Raw genomic sequence first — 26,649 nt, forward strand, 5'->3', positions numbered from 1 at the left:
CATATTCCCTAAAAAATGACAATAAATAAATAAATAAATAAATAAATAAATAAATAAATAAATAAATAAATAAATAAATAAAAATAGAATTATATCAGTTTGTAAACTTTTGCGTTCATCTGTACTGAGGACAACTGAGAACACCTGGTTTTGTTTTTCTAAGTCACACCAGCTATGAGCACAGAACTGAAAAATGTTAGCAGACTCGTGTTTCTGTTTCATCACAGAAACCTGGAAACAGAGCAGCCTGCTCCAGCAGGCTGGACCCAGACGGTCTGGTTGGTGCTGACTGTCATGCACCCAAGGCAACGTCATGACCAAACAGCACATCCCACAGTTTTCTGGGGGAGGGGGGTCGCAGCAAGTTGCCATGCAGGGGAGCCTCTCTACAGTTCAAACCAGTACCGGGGTCTCACCCAGACCAAATCCAAAACCGCATCCACAGATCTGCCTCACTGGTGCTCGTTTAACCTCCACAGAGGGCCCTATAAACAGCACCTACATCATTTAAGTTTTCTATTACCTGTTAGATTTTCTCCAAGAATAACGGATGCAGCACATCTAAAATACTTAATCAACTTTGTAGATATTAGTGAACATGCGGTATATATAAATGATAGCATGCAGCCAGAAAACAACAGAAGACTAAGACTTATGCTGAGTTAAGTGATGAGAAAAAACTTGGATGCTACATTTAAAGGGTCACTTCAAACAAAAAAAGACAAAATCAGATTTTTTTTGCATCTACATACGTATAAGGATGTAATCGTACAAATACGTTCATCTCTGTTTAACAAAAGAAAATCATCAGTATAAACAGTTCAGATGGTGGCACATGTTGGGTGAAAACTGAAGGGAAAGTTGTGAAAATCCTCCAAATTAACAACCACCAAATAAATCCCCAAAACAAAAACCTTCACGCTGTTTTTACAGCTATTCTATTTATCATGAAATTGTGTCAGAAAACATTGAACAGTTAATTTATTTGGTTTTAAGGTAAGAGTTTCATTTCAAATCTTGCAATCGTACAATAAAGCCGCTGTCGTTTCGTGTCAAATTAGCACTAACCCTAACCCTTCATATGCTGCAGGGTGGTAAAGATGACTAACTATACTCCATTCCCTCAATTTTCCTGGAACACACAAACACAGTGAAGACTTTGCACAGCTCTGTTAAACATGTAGGTATTGTACTGTGTTTTATGCAAACGAACCCTGAATGCAGAGCAAATGCTACCATGCTGCCCAGACACCAGACTACAGTCACTGTGCTGCACCGACCTGTGCTCTCATCCTGTCATGCACTGAAAAGGGCAAAAGCCACTTCATTTATGTATCACGACCTATGAAAAGCCCCTCTGTTTGATGCCAACCAGATGAGAAGATATGGCAACTCTTTAAATCAGTGTTTTCTGTTTGGTCATACCTGTTGACTTTGTTATGAATGGGTGAGGGGAACATGAAGGGAGTCATAAAAAATAGGGAAACATGCAAGAGCATTATGAAAAATGATCAGTTTCATCATTCCTTTCAGTCCATCTTTCAATACTCTGCCTGTGGAGTATCTAGCTACATGCACAGAGGCCCCCATGCACAGCCACAGGCCTGGTCAAAGAGGAAGGTGGACCCCCAGTAAAAAGTGGGACCTGTGCTAGCAAAAGAGAGGCAGGCAAAGGCGTCTACCTTGCTGCATGAGAGCTCCAACTCCGAACCAGAAACTATTAAGCAGGGTGAAATTGTTTTCCACTAGATCCAAGTCTGGGTTGCAAGGATGGGGGTTATACCACTCATACGGACTAAACCTGTGATGATTAACAGAGAACAAACAAACAAATGTTCAGTTTTGATTCTGCATTAAAAGTGCGAGCGGGAGCGACCCTTCCACCTAGAGAGAAAAAGACAAAACAAGGGTTAGATATGCAGACAGGGCCGTGAATTCAGACTATTACAAGTGTTAAAAGAAACAGTAACTTAAACAGGCTTTTCAAAGGAAAGAGTTTTCTGGAATTTGATAAAGAAAAACAAATCTAATTCTTTAAAGGCATATTTTACCACTAAATGAAGTTTAGTCTGTTGCCATTTTCCCCAGAGTTAGACCAGTGGGAAAAAGCATATAACCCTCAGAGTCATTCTCCTAATCTGGCTGTATTCCATTTGCTTTAGCTTAAATAATGATGCTGAATAGTAACCGATGTGATTCCACATGAAAAAGAGATGAAAGTTATTTAATAACAATTCAGGATGTTTTGGGTGACCTCAGTAATCATACTGACTGCAAATGAAAATAATTAGAAACAAGGAGGAACTACCAGAGTTGATTTAGTCGATATGTACTCTGCCATTTGTTCTGCAACCTACTATGCTGCTCCCTCAAATGACTGTACCAGGTATAGACTTGGTAGCCACGCATTTGTGTTTAAGGAAGTAGGTATCTTTTAAATAGCCATTTTTACCATGCTAGCTGCTACCATTCACTTATATTGTTTATGCTAAGCTAAAGCAAACAGAAAAATACCAGATAAGGGGAGTGGCTGGACCACTTATCTAAATCTGGGGAATGTGGATTCAGTTTCACTTATGGGGTGGAATATCCCTTTAACAAAAAAGGATCCATTTTTCTGTGAATATGTTTATTAACCCTTCTGTTGTGTTAGGGTCAAAATTGACCCGTTTTCAAGTTTAACTGTGTAAAAAGTACACTTTCCTTTTTTGTCCTGGAATGAGGCTTTGTCTAATCCTCAGACACACCTATTTAAATGCAGCAAAATCAATTTTCACAATTTTAGTAAACTCTAAAGGTCTAAAAAAAAAAGAGTTACATCTGTGGTGTTACTGGTCCAAAATGACCTGGCAGAGAAGAGGGTTAAAAGCTATGGGTTGCTCTGAGGAACAATCATGGCCCAATGTGCACAGTTATGGCCCATAACACCATATTATTTTCAAAGTTCAGTTTATAGTCAATACAGGTGCATGTGCGTGCACAAAACCATACACACAGTGTTGTTTATCATTGTTCTTTTTATGGTTAAATTGTTTGGTTAATTGGTCTGGTTAACTAAAAGTTGGTTTTATGGGGGAAAAAATTGACTTGTTGTCTTTATCCTACCATTTATCTTTGCGGGTTCGTTTTGACCCAAAACACCAAAGATGTCACTATTGTTAATCATTTTAAATAGTAAAAAAATATATATATATTAATTTTTTTTTGGTAGGTGTACTCTAATATTAGTTCAGAATTTATAGTTTATTATTACTCATTCTATAAGAAAAAGAAATATATTTAGTGAATTTAAACAGTTTTTGCTATCAAAAACGAGTGGTATATTTTAAAATACTGTGTCTGTGGAGCCAACTAAAAAACTATTTACACACTGGTTCCATGTATATGAACACATACTAAGCCAGCAACTAGCTGAAAAACAGCATTTGAAGAAAACTGTTGATTTTAGGCATTTTCAAGCATTTTTAAATCATAGGTCCAAATGGACCCACTAACACCACAGGTGTAAACAATACAAGGGTTAAAATATGATCTGCAATGTAGATACAGTATAAATGTAAATGTGTATAAAATAACATTTGTTTCCATATGAATGAAAATGATAGCATGGCTTTGGTTTTCAAAATACAGACGATAGACAAACGAACCAAAAGGAAATGGTTTATCTGAACATGGGATGTTAGAAACATTAACCGATAATAATAAAACAAAAATCTTAGCATGTTCAAAAAGAACACAATGAAGCCAAAAGAGTGGGGCTGACCATAACACACAACACATTCTCACACCTGAAGTGGCTGAAACTGAGGAAGGGTGACCAGGCGTTTGTTTCTGACGCGCTGGGAGCCCCAACGCAGCGGAAACAAGCGCTTCGTATCCCTTCATCAGTTTCAGCCACTTCGGGTGTGAGAATGTGTTGCAACACATGATCAGATAAAGCCAACCTCATAAATGATAAATGACCCGCACTTGTATAGCGCCTCTCAGAGTAAGGACTCCAAAGCGCTTTACACTACAGTGTATCATTCATCCATTCACACACACATTCATATACACTGGTGGGGATGAGAGGCGACCATAGCACACAACACATTCTCACACCTGAAGAGGCTGAAACTGACACAAAAAACCACAGCTGTCAGTACGGTGGTGGAGGGATGATGGTTTTTGGTTTTTGGAGGAAGTTTGGACCTTCTAGTCCAAAACTGCATATCAAAACATGCTACAGACAAATGTGCAGCTTGGCAGTTAAAGCTTTGATTAAAGGAATACATCAGTAATCTGTGTCTCTGTGAAAACGCTATAATCCCTGTTTTACATGTGGTGGATCACTTTACACCACTGTCAGGCTCGCATCAAGCGGTTATTTTGGCAGCAATGGCGAGAACCGTATTTGTTTGCTGATGGTGATGCCGATCAATCCACCCATCTTATCCAGCTCTATTATTCCATATAAAGCCAAAAAGCCCATCTCAGGTGAGGCTCTATTGTGTACGTATTTTCACTTCAATTCTATGACAAGACTTCCGAGGGTTTGGACTTAGCACCACTCTAAAAGGGACTCCACATGTGGGCGTGCTCATGTCAAAGGCAATTCCTTCAGCAAATTTAATTGATGGCTTCTGAAAATAACTCCACAGTCAGAGAGCAAATAAGTAATAATCCCCATAATCCAGGAGGAGCATTAATATTCAGCAGATCAAACGGTTCGTTCCCATCGTGCCCACGCTGGACCTGGTGCTGACTCTCACTCAGCGCACACATTTCTCATTTATTCATGTTAAATAAAAGGGACTTTATGTAGTAAAGGTTGATTGGGCTAGATTTTGGCATCCTGACCTGATTTGGTTTGAGCTGCAGTGATGGGGGGTGGGGGGGGGGGTGGGGGGGAAGTTCCTGTCTTGATTCAGGCTGCTTGACTCAGAGTCTGGCTGATCAAACAGAGAGGAACCATATGAACTAGCCACGGCTCTACACCCGCAGTAGCAGGTATGAAGGGAGCTCCAGCTGAAAGCTGAGATGTTAATCCTCATCTGGACGAATATTGTAATGTGACACAGAAGATGAAGATGGATGGTTGGACTGATGAAATGACAGCATCCTACCAGACACTGACTGGTGGCTTTCAGCAGTACAGAGCGGGTAGTGAAGGTGTTTCTTTCACCCCTACAACCGTTGAAGGATATTGTGTGGTGCGGCTCAGGGACCTCTGAACGTCCCTCTGATTTCTACTTTAGGAGAGAGCTAGACCCTAAATCAATCTGTCCGCTCACTCAATTTGCTCCAGATTTGCTTGCTTGTCAATTTGCCTTGCCAAATTGAGTTCAGCTGAACTGCGACCTTGCCGTCGCGCGTGACCCAATGTCTCGCATGAAGACGTGAGAGTGTCGCATTGTGAAGAGTCAATCACTACTCGTCTAGAAGACCGATGAGTGAACGTGTCATCAGCCTGCTGCTTCTGCTGATTAGGTCAGAAAAAGCTAAACCAACATTGTTTACGGGAGACAAGACAGTTTAACCCGCGTGTCTCACAAAAGATCAGCTTCACTTGTTTGGTGTCACTTTTATTCAATTACTGTAACCTCACATTATCTCAGGTCATCTGTCCTAGAAAGGGGGGAACTTTTGGCAAGGTCAGCACAGAGATAAGAGGAGGAAAAAAAACAATCAGCTGCAACTGGGAGACAATGTTGGGGATTTATCTCATTGTGTGGGTCAGGTCTTCCAGAAGAACTCTGCTGTGATAATACACGATAAGATCAATGTCAGAGGGATGAATGAAGGCTCCCGTGAGACCATCATGGACTACAAATCCACATCATGTTAGAAATTCAGCAGTGAGGAAGATATACAAATGTCTCCTGCTTCATTTTTCAGAGGGCATGTTTTTCACCACAACACACTCTCTGTTTCAGGATTTCACACAGAAAGGTGAATCTAACAGGAACTACCTTTCCTGAGACGTTTTCCTTAATTAAACTCAATACATGCAGATTTGACACATATGCCTGTTTTCTATGAAAAGCAGCCTCTGACAAACGAAAACGACAGCTGTTCTGTAGAGACCAAGCCCTCCACTTTGTCCGCTTTCACTGAGGTTTACTTCCAGTCAGTGGCTGCTACTCTTTCTGCCACAGTCATGCATAATAAACACTGTTTCATACTTAGGATTTAAGTTAACTTGACAGTTAGATGGAAGAAAAAACCCTGTTTGGTCAGTTTTGTAAAAATGAACCTTTTTATGGTCGCACAAAGAGGTTAAAGAATGTCTGAAACATCACAGTATTTTTGTTTTCTTTTAAAGTGTCATTTAAAAATATGCGAACAAAGAAGAAATGTTTGGCAAACAGCATGTTTGATCAGAGCCAAACAGCTGTCGGCACCATGGTGGAGGACTGCTGCTTGGTGCTGCCTGCAGGCTTCAACTCCTCTGGATACTGAAGCCCTTTTGATTTATTATTTGTGATGTTGGGTCTTTAGATCTGTGCAAAGACACGTTATTGTGACAAAACAATGTGATAGTTAATGCAACAGATTTTAACTTAAACTCCGGTTTCCCACTGGTTGCGTAATGTAACAGACGTGTTTTACCTGTGAGCCGCCTTCCCATAGGGAACGCTTCAGATGGAAAATGGCAGCGAAAGCTTTCCACACATCTGGCCCTGTGAGTTCCGGCGTTTTGCATGATAACAAGCAAAGAGAAAGATGGCAGCATGTATCCAAAAAGGTCTGTGGTTTCTTTTCTGTTCTGTTTACCTCGCTACCGAGGTTTCACATTTTTACTAATTAATTGACTTAAATTCTGCATGTGACTTTTATTTTGAAAGTTTCCAGATGTTTCACACTGTTTTTTTGCTTGACTTCCTGTCTGACCCAATTTGAATTGCTGAGCTTGATGTGTTCGGGAAGGAATAGTTCGTAAAAATAGACTTCTTATGCGAGGTGTTGGAAAAGCGATGTTTTGCTAGCCGAGAAATCCAGACAGACAGGAGCATAAGCACAATGATTCTGGTCTGCAGGTCGGTCTAGCCACGCTCCACAGGAGCCTCAGAAGGCCTGAAAAGTCTTGTGTTGTGCCAATCACAGCGCTCTATCAGTTTGGTGAGTGGGATGTTTCTGTGACTGAGCAAAACAACAAAGATGGCGGGAGACTCATTTGAAACGGCTTTGGCATCAACTTTGGACTCTTTAGATTTGGACTTTTCTTTAAGTCAAGAGCAGAAAGAGGTCCTTTAGTCCTTTATTTAGTAAAATGATGTATTTGTGTCTTCTTCAACAGTGTATGGTGGACTGCCCCGTTGACCGACATCCATAGCGGCGAGCATGTCACATTGTTCCTTGTCCAACGGCATGCAGAGATAGTTTGAAAGACAACCGTAGAGTCCACCCTGCAACTGAACCCTGTCTATGGGTCACGGCCAGACTACATACTCACACATATAGGATGGCTTTGCGGCCATCCACCATAATGACAGCTAGTTGCACAATGCTTAGGACAAGTAAGAAGTTGTTTTTGGTTCAAAAACTACTGAATCCTTGTGATCTGGTAAGTCCAAGACAATTCTTCATTAGGTGCTTTGGTTTCTTAAATCCATAGAAAATATTTATTCGGCCTTTGCATCCAAGCAAACAATCATTTGTGTTAATACACATAGTATTGGTCATGTCTCAGACCCAAAATGTTCCCAGATATATTGTAAAGTGAAGAAAGTAAAACAGCGGCCTGTCTATGTGTATGTAGATGTACGGGAGCAGGTACTTTGATATGAGTGAGAACGTTGGTTACGTATTGTAACCCCAGACTCTATGAGTCTAGTCGCAGCCCTTAAGCTAGCTACTATTGGAAGGATGATCTCCGCATCAGCCAATCATGAAGAGCTTAAATGTACGCCCACCAATAGTGGCCCCCCTCGTGGTATATAACCGCAGTGACCCCACTGCTCACCTCCAATGGCTCTTATTCCCATCATAACCAGTGGGGCCAGTGGCTTAAGGGCTGCGACTAGACTCATAGAATCTGGGGTTACAATACGTAACCAACGTTCTATTTCGTCTAGTCTTAGCCCTTAAGCTAGCTGCTATTGGAATAAAGCGCAGCTGGATGGGTGTACGCCCCACTGGTTAACACAACCAATGGACACACCCAATCAAATCTCCTCTAGTGGGGGACGTTCAGCCTCAGACCAGGCTTAAAGACTGAGGCAGGCACGATAAGAGAGGGGCCCCACTAAAAAACATCATCCACAAGAGGATGAAATCCATCTCAGCAAGGCCAATGAGGTGCCATAAGCATTCATTTAGCCTGCTGGGGTCCAAGCACTGAACGAGTGATGGATCCTGAAGACACATCTCGTAAATAATAACGAGTAAAGGAACAGGGTGAAGCCCATGAAGCAGCCTGACAAATGTCTTCCATTGACACACCACTGAGGAGCACCATCAAAGAGGAAATCCCTCTGGCTGAGTGAGCCCTGAGTGCCTCAGGGGGATCCTGCCCTGATGATGTGTAAGCGAGGGAAATGGCATCACACAGCCAGCGTGAAAGGCGCTGGGCCGACAGCGCCTGACCAAGGGAAGACTCCCTGTAGTGCACAAACAGGTTTTGTGAGCGACGAATCCCTGAAGTGCGTGACACATATCGTGCAAGCGCGCGCACTGGGCAGAGAAGGTGAGAAGCCGCCTCCTCCTCAGAATTATGGGGAGGAGGAAAAAGTCCAGCCAATGAAATTGACCTGGATTTGAAGGAAGCATTAATGCTTTTGGGCACAAAGGCTGGGTTGGGGCATAAAACAGCAGACCCGCCATCCTCCCGGATCCTGAGGCATGCGGGAGCCACTGAGAGGGCGGTTAGGTCACTCACTCTCTTAACTGATGCTAGCGTCAGCAGCAATGCAGTTTGAAGCGACAGGAATTTGAGTGAGACCTGGTCCAAGGGTTCAAATGGAGCTTCAGATAAGCCACGCAGAACCACCGTTAGATCCCATTGGGGAAAAAGCGGGCAGGACACAGGTCTGTTCCTCCTGACACCTTTTAGAAAACGTTTTGTGAGGGGATGATTGAAAACAGATCTATCTCCAAAACCCTGATGACATGATGAGATAGCTGCAGCATATGTCTTAACAGTGCTGAATGCGAGGCCCCTGTCCATCAGTATCTGCAGAAACGATAGGACATCCGCCAGCTGGCAGGCGAGCGCTTGAACATTCCGTTCTGCGCACCAGTTCTGGAAAGCTGCCCATTTAGCAGCGTAAGACGCAATGGTAGAGGGCTCCCGCGCACTCTGAATCGTGGCGACCACATCATGCGGCAGCCCAGAAGCCTCTAAGCGTGACCGCTCAGCGGCCAGACCCACAGCCGTTGGCCTATTTCCGGAGGATGTTTGATTATCCCATCCGCCTGGAGAAGGGCGTCCGCCCTCCACGGGAGCCTCCACGGGGAGCCGGACACTAGCGCTTGCAGGTCCGGAAACCATGACGCGGACACGCGTCTGGGAGCCACCAGAATCACAGAGAGCTGTCCCGACCGAATTCGGTCCAGGAGACGGGGAATCAGAGGGACTGGTGGAAACGCATAAAGGAGCGTTCGAGGCCAGGGCTGGTGTGAGAAGGCGTCCGCCCCGAGCGGGGGTCCGTCCCGGGGACTCAGGGAAAACCACAGGCGACACTGAGCGTTTTCGCGAGCCGCGAACAGATCCACAGACGGTTCCCCGAACCTGATCCAGATCTGTGGTATCAGTGCAGGATGTAGACTCCAGTCGGAGTCGCGGGGTCCCCCTCTCGACAGGATGTCTGCCGCTACATTCAGTACCCCCGGAATGTAGATGGCTCTGATGGACAGCAGGTGGACATGTGTCCAACACAGTAAATCTGTGGCGACACGCAACAGTGGGAGGGACCGAACTCCCCCTTGGCGATTTATGTAGGCTGCCGCTACCTGGTTGTCTGTGTGAACTTCGACATGACGGCCCTCTAGAAGGGCAGCGAAGTGTCTGATCACTTTCCTCACTGTCATAAGCTCCAACACATTTATGTGCTCGTGCGTGTGGGAGGGCCAGCGATCTGCCACCGTATGGGACAAGCACGTGCACCCCCACCCCGACAGTGACGCATCCGTAAACACAGATACGTGTGACGCAGGACGTCCGATGGGAACCCCGCTTGAGAGGATGCAGGGGTTCCCCCAGTGAGCGAGGTCCCCGCCCACTGAAGGGGGAATCCTCAACATACGTCTCTTCTGACATATCGGGTGTACCCGGAGGCGGACGAACCAGCGTTGCAAGCGCCTCGTGCGCAGCAAACCTAGCGGCACCACTGAATGGGCTGCGGACATCATGCCCAGGAGTTTCAGGACTAACCGGGCTCTCACGATCTTGCGGGGTTGAACACGGGAGATCACCATGGAGAGATCTGCCGCTCTTGCAGGCGACAAACGTGCTCTCATTAGGGAGGCGTCCAACTCCACCCCGAGATACACAATCGACTGGGATGGAAGGATGGAGCTCTTTTCCCAGTTTATAGAAAACCCTAGGGTTGACAGATGCCCTGTCAACCTCCTGGTTTGCTGTGACGCCTCGTCCTTGGACCGAGCGCACAGGAGAAGATCGTCCAGGTAAAATAAGACCCTCATTCCCTCCGTGCGCAGTGGCTGCAGCGCGGTCTCCAGACATTTGGAGAAGGTGCGCGGGGCTAGCGAGTAGCCGAAAGGGAGGCGATTGAACTGATATTGAACTCCCTTGAACAAAAAACGCAGAAACTTCCGGTGGTTTGGAACTACTGGTATTTGGAAGTATGCATCTTTCAGGTCGATTGACGTGAACCAATCCCCGGGGCGCACATATTCCAGGACTTGTCTCATCGTCAACATGCGGAAATGCATTACTGCTATGGAGCAGTTGAACAGGGACAAGTCGAGAATCGGCCTCATTCCTTCCGACTTCTTCGGTACTACGAAGTAGCGGGAGTAGAAACCCGAGAGTTCTTGTCCGCAAGGGACTCGGGAAATAGCGTCTTTGGACAGAAGTTCCCGCAGCTCCAGCTCTAGCGCCTGAGACTGTACTTGCGATGTGAACGTCGTCTCCACGATCCCGTTGAAGGGAGGTGGAGTGGCCTGAAAATGAAGTGTGTGACCGCAATAAATGGTGTCCGAAATCCATTTGCTCATGATGCAAAGGCGGCGCCACTCGTGCGCGCGTTCCGACAGTGGACGCGTGTGCGCGGTCACGTGAACAACGTCTGAGGGTTGTGCATGCGCCCTTACCGCCGTCGCCCGTACCAGAGAACTGGGGGCGACCCATGGAGGGCTGCGCTCGAAAGGGCGAGTGCGAAACAGCTGGAACAGGCTGGTCCACACCACGGAGCGTGGAGTCCGAGAGTGAAGGACGAGTGGGAGCCGGGCCTGTGCACGGGGGCGACAGAGTGCTAGCGGATGGAGCCGCGCACTGTGCCGCCGCGCGTGGTCGAGACAGCGACATGACATCCCGCCCCACCCAACGGCGTGAGGAGAGCGGGAAGAGTTGGGCCTGGCCGGATGCTGGGGCCAGAGCGCAAATGGAGCGCACCCTTACGGCTGGCCGTGTATTATGACTACCTGCAGGAACATGTGTGCGTGCAGCAGTGCTTGGTGTGGGGAACATGTGTGAAAACTCGGCAGAGGATTCTGCGGAGGACTGTAGGATTGTGCTCTTTGAGTGACGTTTTTTGGGTTTTATTTCAAAACCAACAACATCAGAACAATCAGTAACACACACATTCCCCCCAAAGAGTCACTTCCGTGGCTGCTTTCGGCGAGGCTCCTGCACCTGGGACTGCCAAGACGGCGTCTGCTGGCCCCGCCGGAACCGTTGTCCGCCATCTCGCTGGTCCCGCTGATGTGGAGCCGAAGCGGGAGGCCGGCTCCGTGGAGCGGGCGGTGCAGCTGGATGTCTGAAGCTTCCGCGCCGTTCGTCCCATCCTCTGGCTGAACGGCCGGAGTGCGAGGCTGACAGAGGGTGGACCAGGTCTCGCACCATAGCCGATAGTTTGGCCGTCTTCTGAGCCCTCTCAATGACGCCCCTAAGATGGGGACCAAACAGAACATCGGTGGTGATGGAGCCATCCAGCATCTCCCTTTGCAGATGTTCCGGAATGGAGGGCAGGGCCTTCAGCCAGATCGCTCGCTGGATGAGGGTCTGCCAGGCAGCGATGCGAGCAGAACCGGTGAGCACAGCAGCACACAGATTGAGGATAGCATCAGCAGTCTTAGTTATGACGGCTTTCGACTCCTCGGGAGCTTCCAGCTCCTCCATCATCTTGGAGACGCCGAAGGCAAGAAGGGCGATGTTATTCCCTGCAGCGCCGGTCTGAAAGGCACACTGATGTGCGCGGTCAGTGAGCCGCGTCAGCAGCTGGTCATGTTTTGAAACGGGAACAGCTCGCGGGCCAGCGAGGTGGTTCTTGGCGCCGAACAGCGAGGCCAAATCCGGCTTTAGTGGAGGAACGGACGGCCAGCCTTGGTCGGAAAACCCCTCGACCTTGGTGATGGGCGCATACGTGGAGACTGGCTCCTTGAGCTTGGCAGGCTCGGAAAAGGCGGCAGACCAGCAGCTCATAGCAGCAGGGAAGCGCGGCCAGACAGGGTCTGGACAGCGTGTCTGAGTTGCCCCGAAAATTCCCGCCAAATCATCCGCTTCAGGCAGGGCCGGTTCTGGCACAGCTAGCCCCTTGCGGGCTGCTGCCGCAGAAATGATGGCGGGCAGCTCCTGGAAGCAGTGCTCTTACTGCTGGCAGGGAGGAGCGAGAAGCCACTGAGGCAGAATGACCCGCTGAGCGAAGCTCGTCAACCTCCGTTATGTCTAGGAGGGATGCCGCCTCATCGTAGTTTTCGCTGTCGGTGACGTCATCCAGCCGGTTGAAGCCAGCCGGCTCCTGACCGGCGTAGAAGAAAACCAAAGCCTTGTCCAGCGGGTAGGAGTCAGCCACCGGAAATTCTTCGTCGGCGGCGGGAGTGAAGTACTCGACCCGGCGAATCTTCTCCGCCACGGGCAGAGCGGCACAGAACGGGCACGAGGCCTGCGGGGTCAAGGCCAGGCCAGCGTGGTGAGCCCCGAGACAGACCTCACACTAGCGTGCAGGTCGCCGCTGGAAATGGAGCCCATCTGGCAGGTCGGGCAGGGTCTGGCGTCGCTGGACATGGCTGGTAAGTCGTCTTCGGATAATTTTGCTCTTTTGGGATAATATTTGCTCTTTAATAAAGCTCTCAAGCTTGGCATGAAGAGAAAAAGGAGGTGAGCAGTGGGGTCACTGCGGTTATATACCACGAGGGGGCCCACTATTGGTGGGCGTACATTTAAGCTCTTCATGATTGGCTGATGCGGAGATCATCCTTCCAATAGCAGCTAGCTTAAGGGCTAAGACTAGACGAAATAGAACTAAGTCCACATTCCGCTCACCCTGAGCCTGAAAATCTTTGATTACATGTATTTAAAGACAGCATCAGTTATAATGCTTCAGGTTATTTTAGTTCTTGAGGTGAACAATAAATAAAATGTTCAGGCTCCAAAAAAAAGAAGAAGACAAGATTAGGATTTATAACCTGAGCTGTCTGACAACAAGGAGGAACATGTTTAACCTGTGAGACGTCGGCAGATTTCAGGACAGCTGAGTCCTCGTCAACTGTCTGAGTGATCACTGCAGCACACACACACACACACACACACACACACACACACACACACACACACACACACACACACACACACACACACACACACACACACACACACACACACACACACACACACACCACTAACATTCCACGATCATCATTGTTTTTCATGGTGAAGGGATGCCAATTGTGATTCTTTCTGTTCACAAAGAATGACTCGTCTTCAGACGTTGCATCTCCTCCATCTTCCTAAGTGTGTGCTACTCTCTGTGTCATGCGACCTTAACCCAGCATGCATCCAGTGCACAGGGGAAGAGAAGGACAAAGGTGAGGGGAACTGATACACTTACCCAACACTAAGTGCAACATTAACAACACTTTGGTGCATATTCTGAGCCAACTTAGATGACAGTTGCTGCTTTTTGTTCTCTTGTGTGATCATAACGCCAGTAACATCTTTCAACACGAGTGTGTTAACAGTAAAACTATTGGGCTGAGACTTCTAGAGACTCTCATGTCCAAAGGTTTAGAGTTAACATGGCTTTTCTTTTTTCTCTTCTTTCTTCACCATGATGCAAACATCCACCAGGAGCCTCAAGATCGCGACTAAACCAACATGTAGGACCTACCAAGGCACACTCCACAGCTAAAATATCCTTTCAGCCTTTTCAACCAAGATGCATCCTGCTGCATCAGCCGCAACTCCACCAGAAACTAAACTAAACCACATTCCATCACACAGGACTTAAACCTGACCCTTTCTACGAGGTGTGTGTGTGTCACTACAGAAAGATAGGTTCCCCTCGTTTTGTTCTGTAACAATTAAACTACGTTGTTTATCTGAATTGTTTTTATTCAAATCACAATAAAAAATTTTAGCCAGTTTGTTTTCTTATCAGTAATGAGATATTGGACCTGCCAGAGAACATCTGAACTCAGTCAAATGTCAGCCGAAGGACCCCCACCCTGACCAGATGTCATTTTGACCAATCACGATGCATGTGTCACCTGAGTGATACTGATAAGATAGATAGGTCATAAAGAATGAGGAAGCGCTGCTAGCTCACCTCACTCTGCTGGGTGGCTTTATTGCACCACAGCAGCTACTGCATGCACAGCTGATGTGGAGAAAACATAAGGGATGTCTTTAAACTCCCAGTGAAGACAATAGAGGCTGTTATCAAACTCAGCATGACTGATCTGGTGACACGAATCTAACATGGGCCGGAGGAACCAGTCAGACAAAACACAGGGTGAAGGAAACAAGAGAAAAGAAGAAGCAGCAAGAACTGGGAGACACCAGGACAGTGTAGGGAGTGTGGGCACACACACACACACACACACACACACACTGATAGAACCCCCAAAGCCACACAGCACCGCTGTCTTGGGCCTGTGTACCAGAACAGTAGGTGTCTTCCCTGATGCTGGTGTATACTGTAGTGTGTCCCAGTTGAAAGTGATTAAACATGTTCTGCTGTGACAACGCTGAGCCTGAACCTTTTACATTAGTTAAAATAAGCTGTCCTCCTGGGCCTTATGGCTGAGCTGTGTGATTGTGTGATTGTGTGTAGAGCTGCAGTCACTAGGAGGGACATGTTACCTGGCTATGACAAATAGCACACAACTGACACCCAAGTAAGCCAGCAGAATATACATCCAGATATCAGGCGACAGGGGGTTGAGGAAGGAGAAGACCCCAGGGTTGGTCCCGTTGGGCTTGCGGTACAGTATACTTATACCCAGCGTCATGAAGGGCTTGGAGAAGTCAATAACCTTCTCACGAACATACGTGATGGCGAGGGGAGCCACAGCCAGGTCAGCTCTCTGTCAACAGCAAACAGGAGAAGGGAAGATGGATGGGCTTTAAGTTCCAGGTACAGGAAACATTTACAGACAATCAAATTAAGAAAACAGGCTCTTTACACTCTACAGTCGGTCCAAAGGCACTTAGCTAACATGTAAGGCTCTTTTTTTTCTTTCTACCCTTCAAGGAAACCCCCCACTGGTAAATTTCCTCTACTGAACTGAAGTCCAAGATGAGTTCTTCACATTTTCTTTAAAGTGAATTTAGCCGAGTCTACAGCCTGTGCTGGGATGTTCACACAAATAGGAGTGCCCAGTTTTTAATGATTTTTAAACATTAGGCAAGAGTAAGGTTATTAAAGGTGTGGTTCACTTGTTTATTTAATGCATTTACTGTGGTCTGGTAGGAATGATTGCCTTGCAAGTTGTACTCTGGGAAGAAAAGCTCAGATGCACCTGTTTCAGGAACTAGCAGGATGCCACATCAGAGGAGAGCTTATTTCCTGATGTTTGGACATCTCGCCTCGGAATGGGTAACAGCAACATGACTCTATCACTGATTCAGTTTGATCTGTGACGTGGATGTTTTATCTCCACAAAAATCTCAAGCCTAGAGGAGATAATGCTAATGGTAACGTTAGCTACCAGTCGAGACGTTCTCTGCTGTTTCCTGGACGATAAAATAACAGCAGCCTTCCTCATTGGGTGAGTCCATGAATGTTAAGTAACAGTGTGACGTAAATCTGTCAGGCTTTGCAAATCCTAGAGTTTCACCACCTATTTTATATCAGAAGCTAAAGCAGGAGATAGGTGTAGGAGACTATTTTCATGTTCAGCCTGCATGAAAAACTCGAGTTACTGATTCTAATCAGAAATAATAACTTAAAAATGAGTTTTCAATGTTCCACACCTTTAAACACTACGCAAGAGTACTGAGAAGTTTTTTATAAAAGGTTTGTCAATAAAGCATTCTGATATTTCAGCAAATTCAGCAAAGGTCACACAGGTCAATTTGAACATTTTGAATCAGAGGTAACACCCAGAACTTGCTCCAGGGACAGAAAATCCCAATCCATTGTTTATGAGTAACAAACCTGATCCTGCACCACAACTCTATACACTATCAAGGTCAACTGGTTCATCTTTCCAAGAAACTTTAGTTTTTTAAACATCTTTTGTAAGTTTTTTCTGTGTTTGTCTTCAAATTCCATTTTTGGTTCTTTTTTAAACACAAATAAGGTTTCTCTTTACCTTGCTGACGGTTTGTTTGCGGCTGCAAACATCCTCAGAGCTGACGCTGATGGTGGCGTCACTTCCTACTCCGTTTATCCGTGGGCAGCAGAGGACGTTGTCACCCTCTGCTGCCCGCTCTCCCCTCTTCGATGATGCAGTCCCATGCGTGATCCAATAAGTAAACCCCATCGTCTCTGTTCATAGTCCCACATCCACCCCTCCTTATCTCTATAGCTTCCTTTATCCATCTTTTGTATTTCTGTTGTTCGGTGTTTATGATCCTTGTGTTGTCCCAGTCCATTATATGGTTTTCTCTTGTGCAGTGATCTGTTACGGCCGACTTCTTTATTGTGCTTTCTGCTTCTTGTTTTGTTGCTCTTGTGTGTCTTCGACTTGTTTCTTTCTCACAATCCTTTCTATGTTCTATTGTTTGTGTGTTGAGTTGGCGTCCGGTTTATCCTATGTATGTTTTATTGCAGAGTTTGCATGGGATTTCGTAAATGACTCCACATTTAAGTCCAGCTGGTCTCTTGTCTTTTGGGTGTACTAGTCTGTTTCTAACTGTTGTGTATGGTTTTGTTGGTGTGTTTATGTTGTGTTTTTTCATTGTTGCTCTTATTTTTTCTGTTATGCCTTTGATGTATGGTAGGGTTATCACTGGTTTTGGTTCTTGTCTTTCTGGGTTTCTGGTTCTTTGCTTAGGTTGATCTTTTCTTTCTGTTGTTGTTTGTTGTTTTCCTTTGTTTATTGCCCATGTCGGGTATCCGCAGGTCTTTAAAGCGTGTTGTATGTGTTTGTCTTCTTGTTTACGGTCTCTTTCTTCTGTTACCGTGTTTGCTCTGTGATATAATGTTCTGATTACTGACATTTTGTGTATGGTGGGGTGTTCTGATGTCCATAATCGGACGCCAACTCAACACACGAACAATAGAACATAGAAAGGAGTGTGAGAAAGAAACAAATCGAAAACACACAAGAGCAACAAAACAAGAAGCAGAAAGCACAATAAAGAAGTCAGCCGTAACAGATCACTGCACAAGAGAAAACCATATAATGGACTGGGACATCACAAGGATCATAAACACCGAACAACAGAAATACAAAAGATGGATAAAGGAAGCTATAGAGATAAGGAGGCGTGGATGTGGGACCATGAGCAGAGACAATGGAGTTTACTTATTGGATTGTGCATGGGACTGCATCATCGGAGAGGGGAGAGTGGGCAGCAGAGGGTGATCCTCTGCTGCCCACTGATAAACGGAGTAGGAAGTGACGCCACCATCAGCGTCAGCTCTGAGGATGTTTTGCAGCCGCAAACGAAACGTCGGCAAGGTGAAGAAAAACCTTATCTGTGTTTAAAAAAGAACCAAAATTGGAACTTTAGTTATTTCTCAAGAAGGTGGTCATTTATCTGTGAGGCTGAGCAGACTGGGCTGCGTTCTGTTTCCTGATCCAACAAATCAGGATGTGTTATTTCCACTTTGAACATTGGGCAGATCACTAATTATTCAGCTGAATTTCTTTGACATCACCTTTCAAATTTGTTCAGTTAATTTCCGGACAGTTTCTTCTGACTGATTCCAACCCTTCCTGGTCTTTGAAGGCCCTGTCAAGTGCAATCACCATCCATCTGAGTCAAGAGGAAGAAGTGGGGCAAACCAATGCTGAACAACACCTCACGGGGGACCGAGCCCTTCCCACGTCTACAAACAAGTCTATCCGTCACAGCAGACTCGGGCAGAAGACGAGTGGAGACGAGTTAAGGGCCACTTGACCCCTCGCGGCTGCAGCTTCTAATGAGGTCAGATATTGACTGTCGGCCATGCAGCTCCTGCTAGTTTTCTGTTCGCGCGCTTTATCCTAACTCGGACTTTGTTGGTTGTAATGATCAATGCTGCCAGCAGATTCCGTGTGTGTGTGTGTGTGTGTGTGTGTGTGTGTGTGTGTGTGTGTGTGTGTGTGTGTGTGTGTGTGTGTGTTTTAATAAGCTCTGTAGGGGAAACAACTCATGACAGGATCTATGCTTCCCTGGAATAGCTGCACTTTTAATGCTGCCTCGCTGTACTCCTCCTCTCAGTTAGACTTCGGCCATTTTCCCTCCCAGCTGAACATTTACATGCTAACAGATTTAATGTTTCATTCCAAAATATTAGAATATCTAAGGTTGCTGCTCCTAAATGACGTGATGTAATTAAGTAAAGAGCACAACTCTAAGCTCTGCTGCTGATAAATAAAAACCGTGGTTGTTTATTTCCAAGGTTTCAGACCTTTGGGGGTCAGGGGCCTCTTACTGGGGCAATCTGAGGTGGTCTACGGACAGATTTACCCTTAGTTTTGTTTGTGAACTAGGGTTAGGGTTAGGGCTAATTTATGATGCGAAACCTCTTTAACCTGGCTGACTAGAGGGTCTTACTTGGTCATTCTTGATAAAGATAACGAGATAATTGTTGGCATGCTTCTAATTTCAGCCGGTTTGGCTCTTGAATGACTTTTGAATTATGGCATTCATAAAGTGCCAAAACATGTGCAAGCGGTTTTTGCATGCGTGTGTGAATCATCGAGCGTGCAAACGTGGCACGCGATGGATCTTCTGCGTGTGTGTGCGGAAACTGCGTGCACGTGTTTTGACTCTATACAAACACATACAATCAAGTAGGTTGATTATAAAGTGTGTCCATTCTAATTAGCTTTTCTCCAGGAGATGCGGTGTGTCTGTAGGTCCAACTACATGGGTTTCATGGACCTCAAGTGTATGGCTCACAAACCAGTGTCCTGGGAGTCGGGAACCCAGTTTGAAGGTTTATACAAACGACCAGGATCTGACCCCAGATGTAGTCGATTTATTTACTACATTCAATATTTTCACCAAAGGACACACTTTTATTGGCGCTGTGATTATGAATTACTTTGTAAACAAGGTTTCTGTAGACGAATCTCCACTGATGGGGAAGTTCAATACGCATTCATCAGAAAAGGACATATGACATTTTTTTTCATTTATATTTGGAAAACTGTTTTGAAAACTGTAACATGAGAAGTCATTCATATTTATGTACGTGAGAACGTTCTCTTGACTCTGACTTTGAAAATAGAGAAAACCCGTCAACATCCTTCCATGTTTGTTTATAGTGGTTTGCTGCTTATATCGGCAAAAAGGTCAAAGTTTGAACTGACTGACTTCGTCTGACTCCAGAACTTTTCCTGTGTGTGTGTGTGTGTGTGTGTGTGTGTGTGTGTGTGTGTGTGTGTGTGTGTGTGTGTGTGTGTGTATGTGTGTGTGTGCGTGATGCTCATTCAGTCACTGCTATTGACTCAGACACAATGACAAGACCTAGAACTGGAATCACTAACATTTCATTTTATCGCCTCAAAGCAGATTCTTGGGTAACTAGAAGCTAACAAACAAATTATTTTATTTTCTTTTAAAATACTTTTAACAATTTGATCTCCATTAATGACCAAGATTCACCCAACCATTTACTTCTCATGCTTCACCTTTTTTACAGCTTCTGTCATTAGCTTGTTGTTCCTATTAGATGACACAGTCAGGTCATAGGGACAGAGAACAGCATGCAGACTGTGGTTGTTACCATTTGAAAGTGCAAATGGTCCAGAGCTAGTTCAGTCTTATCCTTGTGTTGGTGTTGATGCTCCAAAAACAAGTTGAGTTTTATGTTTAGATAGTACAATTGCTAGTTTTTGAATAGACTCACGTGGTCCATCAGCTCCTTGACCATGCCGTTCCACTGTCCAGTGTTCTCATCCTGTGCTCCATATTTTCCGTCCTCCACCAGGCAGACCTTGTAGGTGAAGCCCAGGATGTTGGCCAGCTCTCTCAGCAGGTCTATGCAGTAGCCTTCAAAGCGATCATTCCCGTACAGTGGGGTGTCAGACTTCTTGAACATCACGTATGGCTCTTCCTGCCAGGCAAAATAGTGGAAAGATGAGTCTTTTACCTACTGATAGGTGTTATCTGACAGGTCATCTGATATGGCTGATGTGCCTTTGAGTCATGAGTCAGACCCTAAGTCGAAGCGGCCTGGCTTTTAGCCCTGCTGTGAGCTTGGCACAGGTTTGTGATACTCTGCAGAATGAGTGCAAAGTGAGGCGTGACCATATTAGGAGATAATCTCCCATATCAAGGTCTCTTTGCTCCTCTCAGGCACAGCAGGCTGGCTTTGGTCCCAGGACCAGCGTTCAGGAGACCACACGCTATGTCGATACGATGGGAGATGCCGATAGATGGAGGGGAGAGAGAGAGAGAGGATGGTGGAACTGCTTTGTTCACATGAACAGCTGGGGAGATTACTGATGTCTTTTTTCATACTGTTTCCTCTCTGCCTACACAGCAGCTCCACCACTATGTTCATTTCCTCCATTCCCTCTAAGCTTCTTCCTCTGTTACATCCTCTGCCTGCTTCCTCCTCTTTATACATCGACTCCATGCACCATCTGGCTTTGTTAGCTTTAGACCTTCATTTCAGCATCATGTCCCTTGTTTCTATGACTCCCTTGTCTCTTTCAGGCAAATAAATCTTTTCATTTATCACCTAACAGGTGTTGTTTATTGTACAACTTTGGCACAACTGAATCTAACAAGTAACAAAAAAGAAAAATTCCTGATCACAATGCGATGTTGTTGATATTTCACTTGTATGAAATAATAAAGATAACATCTAAATGCACAGCTGGGGCAGTTGTTGCAATGTGCCTTGAGTCTGAAGGAATGGGTGTTATTGAAACTTGGGTAATTCAGCATTATCAAAATATATCCAGACTGTCCCTGAGTGATCAGGAGGAAGTTAAACTGAGATGTTCTGGAGAACAAAATTATCTTCTGTTAGCATAGAATCATTTAAAAGTCCTCAGCTTAGAGAAATAGAGATTAGTCCTGCAGAAACAAGCAAGCTAATGGCTAGTTCAGCGCCGCCCCTCCCTACACGCAGATCACGCACTGTGCGTAGACAAAGGAGGTGGTGATTCACTTAAGTAAGCAGACCCCCCTTGTCAAACTAGTGACTTTCCAAGGTGTGTTCAATGAAATGATGGAGTAGAGAAATCTGGACATTCAGCCCAACAACAAACTGGACTGGTTCACAAATACTGATGCACTCAACAAAAATGGTCTCAGTTGTGTTCACCTACCAAAGGGCAGCTTTTGACGCAGCGCTGAACTCAGTTTAGGCGTGAGTGTTATTTGGCTGATTGCTCACCAGAAAGACTCTTGGTGCTACCAGTTGGGGCCTCTGACCTCACAGTTTGCAGAGGTCACTGGGATCCTAATAATCCTGCAACTTGCTGCCGATCGTGGTGTTCATGAACGGGTGATCTGCAACGACTTGGGCTAAACTCGACTCAGCTTCACCTGCCATCTGCCCTCTTGGAAGAGTAATGGGTGCGATGCCTTAGTGCCAGTGGGGTGGGAGTTCTCGGTAGATCCTGTCAGCATCAGAGTCGGCTTGACATGGATGGTGAGTTGTTCGATATCTTGGAGTTCAAAGGTTGTAGGACCCTGGAATCTGCATGGCTGGTCAATAAGATAATCCCCTGGGTGACTGCTGAAAGCTGGCAGTCGTTTCCCGTCGGATGAGTTGTTTTGCAGATTAAAACAAGTAATATCGTTTGATCTTGAAAAAGGATGGTTCTTTCTGATCTTTTAAAGGTCGGTTTTTCTACGTTTTGGTCCAATCAGATGCCAGAAAATATAATGGGCGTTACCAAGAGTCTTCAGACGTCACCTCATTCTCAGAAATGTAGAAAAGGTTAATTTCACTTAATATGTGAAGTAAATATGATATAACAGTCATTTATCAATATACTAACATTAATATGTGCCATAACTGAGAATAAATCATTATTAAATCATCAACTAGACTTGTTTGGTGTATTTAAGATCTGAAATAAGGCATTTCAAGAATAAACAGTTATGTTGATTCATTAATTTCTGTAAAGCAGTCAAAACTTATTTAAATCCCTTTAGTTAAAACATTCATTATAAAATGTAATTGTAATTAACCTGTAAAGTGAAGAAATCCTTTCATGAAACATAATAATTATTTTTATTAAACAGACTCACGTCAGCTTTTTGGCAACTTTCAGACTTATTAATGTGGACACAGCTGAGAGCCTGAAATGGAACGTGGCCCCTGAGCAGCAGCAGCTCCACGAGGAACCTGATGTAATGTTGATGAAAGAGCAGAAAGCATGGACCATTTGAAGATCAACACCACCATGTCAGCAAACATCAGGGCTTCCAGAAAGATGGGTTTAATCAGGTGGAGGAGATGAGTGGGTGAAACAACTAAAACCAGTCCAGAGACCAGGAGCAATCACTGACCAGAATATAATTCAGCAACACATACCATGTGCAGGATGCATGTGCTTTTTTTTTTTTTTTTTTTTTTTTTTTTTACAATTTATTGCACCATCTAACAATCCAAGGTAAAAGCCATTTTTCTCCTTTGCCTGGTCTCCATGGTAACAGAAACACATTTTCCAGAGGTTTTGAGTCTTCCCGGGTTGTTTTCTATAGCCACTGTGTGCATCTGATGATGTCATGACTTTGAAAAGAAAGAAGGGATGAAAATTAGTTCTCAACAATTTATCTTAAAAACATAAATCATGGGTTTATTTTTTTATCATGCGGTTTCTGCTGCAGTATGCAAACAGCTGTGGCCGGGTGCAACTAAGTAAAAATTAGTGCATGAACAATTATAAGTACTATTACAATTTTGCAGCTAGTCCTGTTGTGTGCCATTTTGTGTTTTTAAGGAAGATTTTTTTTCCATGGAAAACAAATGGGAGTGCAATTTTTAGAAGGAGAATATTGAAATGAATCCCGCAGAGTGATTTATTAAGGTCTGCCGTAGGCAATTTACTGCTGATTGCACCATTATTTACTGCCAAACAAAAGCATGGCATATATTTTACACTTGACGGGCCTGTGACAGCTGCTGCATGGAGGAGGCGCTGCAGGGAGCAGAGACTGGTGAAAGGAGGAAGATGTTTTCAGAGCAGACTGAGCGCCAACACAGCAAAGACAAAGACAGCGGGGACAGATATCTTCTAATGAACCTTGTCACTCTGCAGCTCAACTGTGTACAACGTAGAATCCTCAAGAGGAGTTTTAGATCAGCCTGCTTTGGTCAGCATGACCACTCCCACCTTGAGGCAGGCTTACCAGAACGAATGAGCATAACTTTAAATGCTGTAGAACCAGAGGTGCTCATAGAGAACCTGGGGAGGAGTGGCTGACGGTCAACCAAAGGGCTGCTGGTTCAATCCCAGCTTTTGTTTTAACACCTCCCTCTCCAAGGCTCAGTGGAAGAAACATTGAAGTCGGTCAAGCTCTTCTTGGTTAACAAAAACCAAAGATTGTATAGTTCCTGTAGTTTTTGGAACTACAGGAACTCTTCTAGAACTTAATATCTCTGTGAAATAGGTTTAAATCGCAACCCGCTGATCTGTTACGCTACTTATCCCTGTTGTCACATCTCTGACCAGTTATCTGGACTTTTCTTATAAAACACCTTTAACATTGTGTGAAATGTCATCACAAACTGCAACAAAGCCCCTGATCCAGATGAAGTTTCAGATTTACCTTCATCATTGTCATGCTTAAGAGCATGGTATATTGGTATAAAATTACAAAACAAAATATTGGAAATTCACACCATAGAGACCATAGAGTTAATCAGAGATATGAAGAAACAGTCTTGGCTTGTTTAAATAATCTAAATCTAATTGTTAAAAGAACAACAAATTAATCATTTTCTATTGTTCCCCACAAACTGAAAGATAAAATAATGCACTCCTCTTCCATTTTTTCACATAGTAAGACATGATTCTACTTTTAATTAGTTGGAACGGAGGCGCAGTTGTCTGGATAAGATGAGTGATACACATTCTTAACCTGACAGAGCTACAAAACTACAAAAACTTCTGGTTCAGACAAAATAGATACATATTTTCACATTCTCGTTCATCGCAAATTTCTTTTCTGATGTGTGTAGGGACAAAAATAATTTTCTCTTTTAAGTTGGAAAATCCTATAAATGGCTTATTTAAGTATTTTTTTAAATTGAACTTTCAATTGCCAAAACGTACCGGGAACCTTCTTCAGCCATGCCCACGGCCTCTGTTAATCAGCTGTAATTAATCAGAATGTTGTCCCTTCCATTTTGTTTTAAATGACACTGTCACAGCGCCACAGCTGGGGGGATGCTGGTTTCAGCTACAGCAGGACTCCTGAAGCAGGATGTGACCACAGACAGAGGGTGAAACCTGTCAGCTAACTTTTTATGAGAAGCCAACATGAAGATGAATACAGTTTAGCTGAGATAAGTTGGGATCAACTGGACTTATTGTTTAGTACTTACACATGAGCTGAACTTACATTTACAGCATTGAGGTGGAGCCGTCTGGCAGGGCCAGATTAACACTTCGTTGTACCCTGGGCAACAATATTAAAGGGCCCCATCATCACGACCCAAGGATCACCATAATATGGTCACATACAGAATATTTTACTGTAATATGCAGTAAATATACTCAATACTTGAATGCCTGATGTCACAAAACCCGCTCAGGGTAACCTTTTACCCACCTTGTGTGGACTGACCAATGAGGAGAGGGTCTTAACTTGAGGCCCTCTCTTCATTAGTCAGTCTGCATGAGACTGACTCTCAACCGCTCTGAACTGACGTTCAAAGTCATAGGCAGCGAAGTGTCTCTGTGCAGCACAAAAGCCCGGGTGGACAGTTTGTTTAATACAGGGTGACCATATTTCCATTTCCAAAAAAGAGGACAGGGGATCTGTGCCTATGACGTCACACTATGGCAACGCCACACAAACCACGTTGGGACCCATTTTGGGTTTGGGTTGGGGGGTTCTGTTTTGCCTTGGCCCCCAAAATACCTTGAAACGGCCCTGGGTGTGTGACTAAGTTTTGAAGGTGATCTGAATTGTATCACATGTATAATTATTACATGTGTATAACTTATTGTTTTGGTTCTCCTGACCGCAAAGCGGAGTGCTCGTTTCGATGCTGTGTCAGTGAGGTGAAATCACCGTAGTACAGGTGATGAGCTCCGCAGTAGCAGAGCGCTTCAGGCACAAATAAGATAGAAAGTAGAGACAGAGAGTGAAAAGTGGACATTTCCGAGGAAAAGAGGACGAATGGTCACCCTAGTTTAATAGAAAGAGGGAGATTACAGATACAGTATGTTGCTCGTGCCCTAGCTGCCCTGGGCCCCTTAGAGTTCGTGGACCCCTGGGCAATTGCCCAGTTGCTCATATGGTTAATCCGGCCTTGCCATCTGGGTATGTTCATATGTTGAAGAAAAGCCATGTATGACTCCAACTGGATCTAATGGATCCCACACTGTCCTATGCTTCATTTGGCTAATTTATATCACTTTTGTGGTAAAACACTCCAGATAGAAGTCATGAGCTGAAATGTGTGCTTAAATATTAAAACATGGCTAACTATTTGAAAGACTAACTGTAACTCTAAGACTGTAACTTTGACACCAAGTTGGCTAATTTAAAGGTGTTTTGGCACACAGATTCTGGTAGCCTGTTTTCACTCCTGTATTCCAACGGTGGTGGGTTGTCTGTCGCACACACACTGAGTGGAGAGGGATAAGGGTCTGCATGAGGATCCTACACATGCAGAATGTTCCAGAGCACAGCGGAACTAAATCCACAGAGACATAAATAAGCCCGTTGTCTGCCTACAGACGGTCAACGGTGCATCTTTAATTAAAAGACTGAGTCAGGGAGAAGCTGGGTATCTCTGTAAAACAAACCTAATTAAAGCTCCACCACATCCATGCCTCTCTGTAGACTTTGTTAAACACAAAATCAAGCCCATTTTTCTCCAACCAATTAAAAACAATGGATTTAGTGTCTCAGGAAAAAGAAACAAAATCTAATGATACTGCTTTATTTGAGTCATTTTAAAACAT

General features: G+C 44.8%; 1 protein-coding gene across 5 annotated transcripts in view; it reads right to left on the reverse strand.

Moving 5' to 3' along the window:
• Positions 1–26,649, reverse strand: part of grik2 (glutamate receptor, ionotropic, kainate 2) — a 299,000-nt gene that overhangs the window by 86,466 nt on the left and 185,885 nt on the right. For 4 of the 5 annotated variants that reach the window (XM_070550946.1, XM_070550947.1, XM_015949505.3 and 1 more), the window contains 3 exons: positions 20,394–20,600; positions 15,245–15,468; positions 1,683–1,801 (listed from right to left, as the gene is read on the reverse strand). In XM_070550946.1, the coding sequence (XP_070407047.1) occupies positions 1,683–1,801; positions 15,245–15,468; positions 20,394–20,600 (550 nt within the window). The remainder of the gene's footprint in view (positions 1–1,682; positions 1,802–15,244; positions 15,469–20,393; positions 20,601–26,649) is intronic. The other variant, XM_070550948.1, reaches the window with a different exon arrangement.

Source organism: Nothobranchius furzeri, chromosome 5, assembly GCF_043380555.1.
Source record: "Nothobranchius furzeri strain GRZ-AD chromosome 5, NfurGRZ-RIMD1, whole genome shotgun sequence".
Classification (NCBI taxonomy): Eukaryota; Metazoa; Chordata; class Actinopteri; order Cyprinodontiformes; family Nothobranchiidae; genus Nothobranchius; species Nothobranchius furzeri.